Here is a 9808-nt window from a genome sequence, read left to right as displayed (position 1 = left end):
CTCCCGCCCCCTCCCCGCCCCCGTGCATGGGAAAGACACAGGCTTTGGTAAAACAAAACCCCATACGATTTGCGGGGGGGTTCCCCGCCGCGGTTATTGTAGGGGGCACAGGGGGAGGTGGGTTTGGGCCCCTCTCCTCATCCTCACGTCCAGCCTGGAGAGATGAGGGGGTGGCGAGGGGGGGGGAGGTGGGTACCTCCCGCCCCCCGGCCCCGCCCCCTCAGGCCCCGCCCCACCGGGGCTAGTGGCGGCAACGCCGGCAGCGGCCCCACTCTCCCGCTGCTGCCACCATGACGGACCGCTCCGCCTTCGACACCAATGTCATCACCATGACCCGCTTCGTCATGGAGGAAGGCAGGCGGGCGAAAGGTACCGGGGAGTTCACGCAGCTCCTCAACTCCCTCTGCACGGCCATCAAAGCCATCTCCACCGCTGTCCGTAAAGCGGGTATCGCCAACCTGTAAGTCCTGGGATGCCCGGGATGGGGATGCGGCGGGGGGGAGGATGTCGGCAGCATCCCGCACCTCACCCCTTGCACGCGGGTCCAGGGGATCCTGCCACTTGCACGGTGTCAGGGATAGGGAATGGGGGGGTTGTCACCCGCAAGGCGTGCACGTGGTGTTGGATCCACGCACCCTGTCGCACAGAGCTGCAAGGGGCTCCTTTCGCATCCTGAACTCCTGCTTTTCTGAAGGGAAATAGCTCCTCGGGCTTTCTAATAACATAAAGCACGCGTTCTCTGACAGATGCCTGCTGCTGATAGACCCTCACGCAGATCATCAGCAGGTTTTGGGTGCTTTGAAGCAGAACGGCAAGCAAACAGACTGAGAGACAAAGCCTGAATTATTGCTTGCTGTACTCAGTAGCTTAATATCAAAGCACCGTTTGGTGCTATAAGGCCTTTAATCAAATCCAGTGGAGTTTTTTTCATCTTGCATCACAGCAACTTGAGTTTCTGTATGAAGCTTTGGATGTCTAGCCCTAAGGCTTTTAGAAAGAGCATTGTTTAGGAGCAGTAGTGCCTGTAGTCAGCCAGCCAGAGGAGAGTTGCTCTAGAGATGCATCAGTGGGAAATTAGAGCTCTTGAAATGTTAAATAACTGAAACTGGTGGTAAGTAACTAATCTCCCTAAGTATTTTACATCTTGTTGATAAGCCAAACTGTATGCTGATCAGGGCTTTAGAGGTGGGCTCCTTCATTACTTAATGGAAGGTGTGGAAGAGAGACAAATGAAGTTTACTCTGCAAACCACACAGGGGAAAATACAATAAGCAACAGGCCTGTGGCAGTACAGAGTAATGTTTACTACAAAATGTACCAGAGAGCTGAAAAACTTGGCAACTGAAGTTAATTAAAAGTCACCGGGGGAGAGAATAAAGCCCCCCACTTTATATCTTTCTGAACTACTCTTCTCTGTCTTGACTTCTTGACACTTTATGTATCAGATAGCTTTGTAGTCATGATGTGCTAGCCCTTTCATGTGCCCCCTGTGTCTGTCTGTAAAGACCAGGGTTTCCCATGGGTGACCCGATTTGTAAGAGTCTGACATCCTGCTACCTCTGTGTCTGTTGACAGCTGCCCACAGGTTCAATAGCTGTGCTGACAGCCTTGCCTTGCAGTCCATCCCCTGTGGTGGACTTGACTCTCCACCAGCGCTGGGGTAGCTTGTGAGCCTCCTTGAGCACTACATCTCCCACCGTGCGAGATGCGTTTTATAACCAACCAGTGATGGCTTTGCTTGGCTGTTGGGGAATGTGAAAAGCAGGGATCACCATCTCTTTGGGTCGTCTCCAGGCTCTGCTGTATGCTTGGTGCTGCCCAGCAGTGGAGGTGCAGAACAGCTGGGGAAGGCAAAGACCCTTCCCAGCTGCAGTCTCCATGCAGGGCACCGTCCCCTCCCAGGACTCCCCAAGATTCAAGGTGTGAGAGCTGTACCTGCTGGACGAACAGTTTCCACTCTGAGGTTGAGGACTTGTGCCTCACTCACAAGCACGGTGTTCAAAACCGTGGCTTTCTAAAAGCACTTTTGTGCTTGCAGAAAAATCTTCAAGCCACTGTAGCAGAGAGAGACAGAGAATCACACTAGGTCTTTTTCTTTGTCTCAAGCATTAAACTGAAGAAATGAAGTGTGTTTGAAGTACTGTGCTCAGCCTTACTACGGAAACCTGAAATACCAGAATTCAGCCTAATCAATGAATCGTAGCCCGAGACATCTGAATGTATGCAGAGCTAGCTGTTGTTTTTCTCTTCCAAGAGCTGAACTTCCCCTCTCTGTTTTGCATGCTTTCAAAATCACAATCACACGGTCTCCTGGTACTTCCTGAAGCCAGATGGTTTGGTTTTGATTCGCTGTCAGGGTTTTATTTGTGTTTCATGTTTGTATTTCTCAGTTTTACTCCCAAGGAAATGTTTACCACTTACTATGAAAACTGAAAACATCGAACCATAAATATGTCCATTTACCTGTGAGCACAGAGTTTCTCTAGGAAGTCATAGTGTAACCAGTACCATCTGGTTCATCATTACTTTTTGTGTTTTCCAGTAAAGTTTTAGGTTTTAGGCTATGCAGCCATAGTGTCATGGGAGCCTAGGATTCAGGGGCAGTGTTTACATCTTGAGGGGGAGAGCTCATTCAGCAGCACCGTTACTGTAATTCAGCCTGTGATGCCTGCTCCAGCTGTGTTTGTCTATAGTCTAGGGACAATTGACAGGTGATTCCTTGCTCTCTGTTCTGGTCCTATAGATTTACCATCACAGCCTATGTAGGAAGGTCTCAGCAAGAACCCGCTGGACAGTAAATAAACAACAGAGCTGACATATCATGAAAAGCACTGTTTGTTTTACAAGGTGTTTTACAAATACAAAGCTGCTTTGGACGATGGAGCGCCCCGTTCTCACAAAACGTTCTCTCTTACCCTTGCTCTAGCTATGGGATTGCTGGGTCTACCAACGTGACAGGAGATCAAGTAAAGAAGCTGGACATCCTTTCCAATGACCTGGTGATTAACATGCTCAAGTCATCCTTCAGTACCTGTGTTATCGTCTCAGAAGAAAACAAAGATGCTGTGATAGTGGAAAGTGAAAGACAGGTTAGTAGCCTTAAAGGTTCTCCCAGCTTGATTACCATTCAGCCTTTGCAAGTCTAAGAAATTGAAACTGGAGAGCAAAAATGTCAATGTTTGTCCTTTCTGTTATTTCTGTTCTTGAGATTGATGCTTGGGTTTGTTTATTTGGTTGTTGTTTTGGTTTGTTTTTTTTTCCTCTGTTGTTCTTCCCCAGCTTATTCTGTTATTGTTAATTTTGGGGTGTAGGGAAGGAATCCCCAAAACAAGACCAAAGACTGGCTAAGGTAATCTCTGAGCATCTACCCATCCATTTCATTAAGGAGTTTAAAGTGGAACATGCACTGAAGTGCAATATGCAGTTTATGAATGTCAGGTGTTAAAAGGCCTTTTTAATCTCTCTCATTTTAGCTCTGCATAAAAAAGGCTGATGTTATTCACTTGCTTGTTTCCTTATAATTTAGAAAGCTATTCTGTTAGAGATGCGAAAGTGGAGCCTAAATGGTAGGTATTACAGGATGTCTACCAAAGTGGATCTGCATTAATTAAATAGATGAAGTTACACTAATAATTAAGAAGTGTATATATATATGTGCACACACTAAATATTACATATATATACACACAATTTACATATTTATTTGTGTGTGTGTATATGTATAAAAAATTGTGTAGGAACAATTCACCTTTCTCTTCATCTATTACTTTAAAGATTTCCCAGATTCTGCTGCAGCAGAAATCGCACAGTTGTAATAAAGAATGAAATCTGGGCCAAAGAATTTGGGTTCACTTCCTTCATAACCTACAAAAGCCTTTTAGCTTGAATTGCTTTGAGAGTCTCTGAGAAAATTTTCCCACTGAAGTATTTTTATTTGAGGGAAGGGGATAAAACGATGTCACTAACCTATAGTTATTCCCTCTTTTGTGTTTTCTAGGGTAAATACATAGTCTGCATAGACCCTCTAGATGGCTCATCAAACATTGACTGCCTTGTTTCCATTGGGACCATCTTTGCCATCTATAGAAAGGTAAAATGCTTTCTGTAAGAGAGGAAAAAACCTCTTTTTGTGCACCTTTTAATGAAATACAATTGTATGTGGAGGCTTAATAAAACCTAGCTACACTTGTTTGTGAAAGGCTTTCAGGACTAGCTGTGAGTTAAATCTGCTATTTCACGGACACTGGTATAAAACATACACAAGGGATTTGCGCTGTTCTCACAGAGGATTAGCTACCTTTATGTGCATGGAAGTCTGGCTGATACTATCCCTTACAGACAGATCAGGTCTTAGATTTCATGAATATTTGTGTTGAGACAAAATACTACGTGGCTGTCATCTAGTTGGGGAATGTGCTTTCAGGCTTTCTTGTGCTCTGTACTAATCGTTCTGTTAGCCCGAGGACAGGCTTCAAACACAAACCAGAGCTGAAACATGGCATGTGCATTCGAAGTGTCTAATTCACTCTGAAGCCTTGTTGGAAGGAGCTTGAAATACCGGACTTACATGTCACCAGATGGGGGGAAAATTCTGTCAGATAAAACACACCCAACTGTCCATTTTAATCAACTCTTCTGTGTTGCCATACATCCTGAAGTAACTATTTTCAGCTTCATTTTTGTTTGAAGTAAAAGAAAACAAAAATAATCCCAAGTACTTTTGATCGGCTGTGAACTCCGTGAGTCATGTTTCATGGCTTGCTTTTCCACTGTGCCTTTGAGTTTTCCTCTGAGCAGTGTTCATCATCACCTGCAAGGAGGTGCGCAGCTCTATATTATCTTCTTAATCCTTTCCTGCTTCCTGCATTCCAGCTGGGCTTATACAAAAGCATTTCTGGATCAATGTGTTTGTCCCCTCCATATAATTTGGATTAGTGCATCCAGTAGGAATCTCAGTTGTGGATCATTGAAGCATTTGTGCCACCTCATGCATGGATGTGGAGCAGAAGACCTTCCCTACCCCAGGGAGTCCAGTCATGTAAGAACTATGGAAATGAAGTAAAGTTGGCTGTGCTCCTTCTTATTCTAGGTGACCCCTGATGAACCTTCTGGGAAAGACGCTCTACAGCCCGGGCGCAATCTTGTGGCTGCTGGTTATGCTCTCTACGGGAGCGCCACAATGCTGGTGCTGGCCACTTCTGCTGGAGGTGTCAACTGTTTCATGCTGGATCCGGTGAGAACATCTTCTCTTTCTTTACTGGGGATAACAAGGTACCACCTGTAAGAACTGCTTGTTGTTCCCCCCCAAAAAAAATCAAATGAAGGAGCAATTTCCAAGCTAATATGGAGAAGTTAAGTACACTTAGTAACCCATCAGCAATAATGTCAAAGAGATGTTTGTGTTCTGCCTACCTGCTGCAGCAGTGCTCTGAGTGATGCAACAACGGGAAGACCAGTGAGTCAGTGAAGCAAATAGCTGGCGTGTGCCAAATCACGTGATATTTAAAATGAGCTGTTTTCTGCAATGCAGAACACCCTTTAAGGCTTATTTACCTCCTCCTTAATGCTGGGACCTTAGTAAACCAGAGAAGTAGAAATACTGAACTTTCTTTAAAAACCTTCTTTGTTTTCAGATCCCACCATGATGTGTCAAAGTAAGTGATGTCTGTGGGTGTGTTTCATATTCCAGCACACATTGTCTATGTGGGTTTTAAAATAAAAGTCATGTTGATCATGGCCAAAAGTAGTTTGCTTTAGTGACCCCTGTTTTGTTGTCACTTAGCCTGGCTAACTGATGTCAGTACCAAGTTTTTAGGACCTGCAGTGGTCAGCCAGCAAGAAATAAAACTTGCTTCTCCCTGTCCAGTGACAGCTTAAGTAGCTGCATGTATTTTTGTCTGTGTTCAGATGGCAGATTTAACTTCAAGCATGCCTGCATGTTATTTTGTTTATTTTTAGCACTAACTTGGAAATTGACTTTAGTGAAAAATAAACAGACCAGTCCCCGATTACAGAGATTGGCTCTCTTCACTTCAGGCTTCCATCTTTGCCCAAGCTAAAATGAACTGGAATTTATTAATGTCTACAGCTATTTGGAGATGTTTATGTATTGCTTCAACTGGCACTCTCAGTTTCCAAACTCCTTAAAGCTGTACTTTTATTACAAGTCTAGTAACAGAGTGGAGAGCTAAATAAACTTCCAGGCAGCAGCATTTTTTTGGCATAAAAACGTGATAGAGAGCTGGGAATGAAGAAGCATGCATGACCTCAGGATTCATGTTCTGTCTGTGGTTTATGGATAAACAAAACACTTTGCATCTAGACTGCAAATACCACTTTCTTGTAGCTCCTGAATTATTAAAGAAAGTGGTAACTGTGGTAAATTTTTCCTAAATTGTGTGTGTGATTGGGTTTTGCCTTGGTGCATAAATAGATGAGCAATTAACAGGTCATTTTTCTTTCCTGATGTTAGGCAATTGGAGAATTCATTTTGGTGGACAGGGATGTGAAAATCAAAAAGAAGGGAAATATCTACAGTCTGAATGAAGGCTATGCTAAATACTTTGATCCTGCAGTCACAGAGTACCTCAAAAAGAAGAAATTCCCTGAGGTAAAAGATCATTTTTCAGAGAAACTTTCTGATAGCAAGCAACGCTCACAATTTCCAACTTTGTGATCAATCACTGCCTCATACACAGCTCAGGGCTTGTTTTCCTCTCTTGTCTATTTAAATTCTGTCTCCATGTAGGGCAGACAATTGGGGCAGCATTTGATGTGAACAGATGTTTCACCGACCTTCAGTACTGCACCACACTTACTCTTTTTTTCCTTTTTTTTAAGTTGGTTTGGGTTGGTTTGGGGTTTTTTTTGTTAACCTTCCTTCCTGGCTGAGGCCCTGAGTAACGGTGCTGGAGGCAAAACTGCCTGTTTGGTAGTCAGTTAGAGGAGGTGTCATCTAAAGATGAAGAAATTTGATTGGCATGTTTTTTAGATTGCTGTTTTCCTCACTGTACTGTCCAAATAGAAGAAGAGCTGAGTGGGGATGGCAGTGGGTTGTTGCTGGGTGGTAACATAAACTGGGTCCTGAGGGGGGCCTCTCAGCTGGAAAACTGGAGTAGTTTTCAGGGTCCTCTTTGTGGTCCTGCAGTTTTCTGGTATCAAGAGGCCTGGAGCTCTGAGGAGTGCCTGTAAAAATCATGTCTGTTCTCATGCCTTCCATCTGTCATCACTGAAGTCATTATGTTGCCAATGAAGTGTAAACATTTACTATTGTTGAGTGTTCACGCCCCTTCTTGACTTCCTGATCTTGCTTTGAACTAAGGCTGGTGTTTTCATCTGGCATTGTGCCAGGCTTAAGGTGTTTATTTAGATAATAAAATTGACTCTCTGGGATATAACAAGGAAATGGTATCAGTAGTCAACTGTTAAATTTGCCTTACTGAAAAAAAGAAGTTGTAGAGGTTAGCAAAAATGGGTAGAAATAGGAAAGATTGCAGAATCACAGAATGTTAGGAGTTGGAAGGGATCTTGAAAGATCAACCCCCCTGCCAGAGCAGGATCACCTAGACTAACTCACACAGGAACATATACACATGGGTTCTGAATGTCTCCAGAGAAGGAGACTCCACAACTCTCTGGACAGCCTGTGCCAGTGCTCTGTCACCCTTCCAGTGAAACAGTTCCTCCTTACATTCACATGGAACTTCCTCTGCTCCAGCTTCCACCCATTGCCCCTTGTCCTATTGCTGGCCATCACTGAGAAGAGCCTGGCTCCATCCTCCTGACTCTCGCCCTTTACATGTCTATAAACATTAATAAGGTCATCCCTCAGACTCCTCCAAGCTAAAGAAGCCCAGCTCCCCCAGCGTCTCCTTGTAAGGACGATGTTCCACTCCCTTAATCATCTTGGTGGCCCAGCACTGGACTCTTTCCAGGAGTTCTATGTTCTTGAACTGAGGGGCCCAAGAGATCGCTAAGATCACTTTCTTTGTCCCTTGGTTTGTTGGTGGTTTTTTTGCTACAAAGGAAAAAACGGCAACATTACTTCCTTGCACTAGATCTTTTTTGCTACTAGAAATGTGGTATTTTCCAAGAGTTAGAGCATTGCACTTTCTGTTGTTGGCACTAGCACTCATCCATCCTGAAATCTCCTGTCAGTTCTTTTCCTTGGATTTTCCTACTTACAAAATGAAAAGGAAATGGAAATTTTCTCCAAAACTGCTTTGAATATTATCAGTCAATTACAAGATGGAGAAATCAGATATTAGGACCACTAAGGTGGGGGGGGGGGGGAGGTACAGACTACCCTGATGTGCTAACAAATTATATTCATTTAAATATATTTCTGTAGGATGGCAGTTCCCCATATGGTGGGAGGTACATTGGCTCTATGGTGGCTGATGTGCATCGCACGCTGGTGTACGGAGGAATCTTTCTGTATCCTGCTAACTCTAAAAGCCCCAAAGGAAAGGTAAAAAATAAGACAAATTATAGAAAATGTTACATTATCTAGGTATCTCACTATCAGTAACTTGATTGTAGAACATGTTTTTTGTAACTTGGTGTTTTGCATCTCTGGGTTGTGGGTATGGCCACCTCTTGTGCTCTATCACAAGTGACAGCAACCTCTTACCAGACAGCTATCTAAGGGGTGCTGCTAAGCACCTGTTTCAACTGTACTGACTTCTCCCAAACATAACACAGATTGTGGAACATACCAGGGATGTGCAGCCTGTGCAAACATGCTTCTTTGCACCACCTCAGCCCTGAGATACCTATTTTGAGCTGGTATTTAAGAAGCCTAAGTGTAGTGAGTCCCTTAGGAGAAGCTCTGCCAAAGAGAAAAAAACCACCTGCACCTTGTAATGCTGGTAACTCCTAGCAATGCTGCTCATCTGGAGGAACTACGCCTGGCTGCCTCTGCTAGGACAACAGGACAGTCTGTCAGGGAACATCACACACTTACAGGGTGACAAGGGGACTGTTTATTCAGCAAAGACCTTTCATCTGTTTTGTAATTGTCCATAAATTATTGCTTCAGGTTGCAGATAAGATGCAGTTATTCATTAGAGAAACGTAATGGCACACTTGCGGCCAGTGCTTTTTTCTTTTCACACAGACCTACGTGGTCCGCTGCCTTGTTAAAGGTTGCATCTTACATCCGAGCTTTATCTCTGTGTAAAGAGCACAATGCAAACATGAGCTATGGAGAAAGCACTCAAACTGGGCAAACCCAGTATCCACTGTGTTTTGTTTAAAAGAAAAGAAATAATTATCAAGCGGTAAGTTTATATGAAATACATGTACCTGGAGAGGTGATTGGTTTTAAATCATAGGCCAAATATATTTACATTTCACAATCTCAGCATCACCTGGGCTGACCACTGCCACTCTGATTTTTGTCTTATAGCTGAGACTGCTCTACGAATGCAATCCTATGGCTTTTGTGATTGAGAAGGCTGGGGGAATAGCAACAACTGGGCATCAAGCAATACTAGATATAGTGCCTGAGGACATCCACCAAAGAGTGCCTGTTGTCTTGGGATCTCCTGATGATGTGAAGGAGTACCTGGAGATAGTTAAGAAGCATTCTGTTAAGTAAAGAAAGGCAGCTGCAGTCACTGTGCAGAGGGGGATAAATGAACCAAAGAACACACCACGGTACTGCAAGACTGAACTTCTAACCACTGTAGCAAGGAAGCAAATGAGCCATATTTTCATAATTTTTTTTTAAAGTCTGGTGCAATTGCATTGTGCAATGAAAGGCATTTAAAGATTGCATTAAAGGAAGCATTAAAAGTAAAAGCAA

General features: G+C 43.8%; 1 protein-coding gene across 1 annotated transcript; it reads left to right on the top strand.

The window, feature by feature from the left end:
- The first annotated feature begins 258 nt into the window (after positions 1–258).
- LOC311204091 (fructose-1,6-bisphosphatase 1) lies at positions 259–9808 on the top strand. Its single transcript, XM_084278959.1, has 7 exons — positions 259–460; positions 2927–3089; positions 3998–4090; positions 5090–5233; positions 6473–6610; positions 8351–8470; positions 9410–9808. The coding sequence occupies exons 1-7, from the start codon at positions 291–293 to the stop codon at positions 9599–9601; spliced, it is 1020 nt and encodes a 339-aa protein (XP_084135085.1). The 5' UTR covers positions 259–290; the 3' UTR covers positions 9602–9808.

Source organism: Gallinula chloropus (genome assembly GCF_964237585.1).
Source record: "Gallinula chloropus genome assembly, chromosome: Z".
NCBI classification, from domain to species: domain Eukaryota; kingdom Metazoa; phylum Chordata; class Aves; order Gruiformes; family Rallidae; genus Gallinula; species Gallinula chloropus.
This window is presented reverse-complemented; position numbering and strand designations above follow the sequence as displayed.

Excerpts from the sequence above, each read along its gene's own strand:
- LOC311204091 (XM_084278959.1), top strand. The coding sequence starts at position 291 with ATGACGGACCGCTCCGCCTTCGACACCAATGTCATCACCATGACCCGC. Across the intron at positions 6,611-8,350 it reads AAAAGAAGAAATTCCCTGAG|GATGGCAGTTCCCCATATGG; the intron begins GTAAAAGATCAT and ends ATATTTCTGTAG. Across the intron at positions 8,471-9,409 it reads CTAAAAGCCCCAAAGGAAAG|CTGAGACTGCTCTACGAATG; the intron begins GTAAAAAATAAG and ends TTTGTCTTATAG.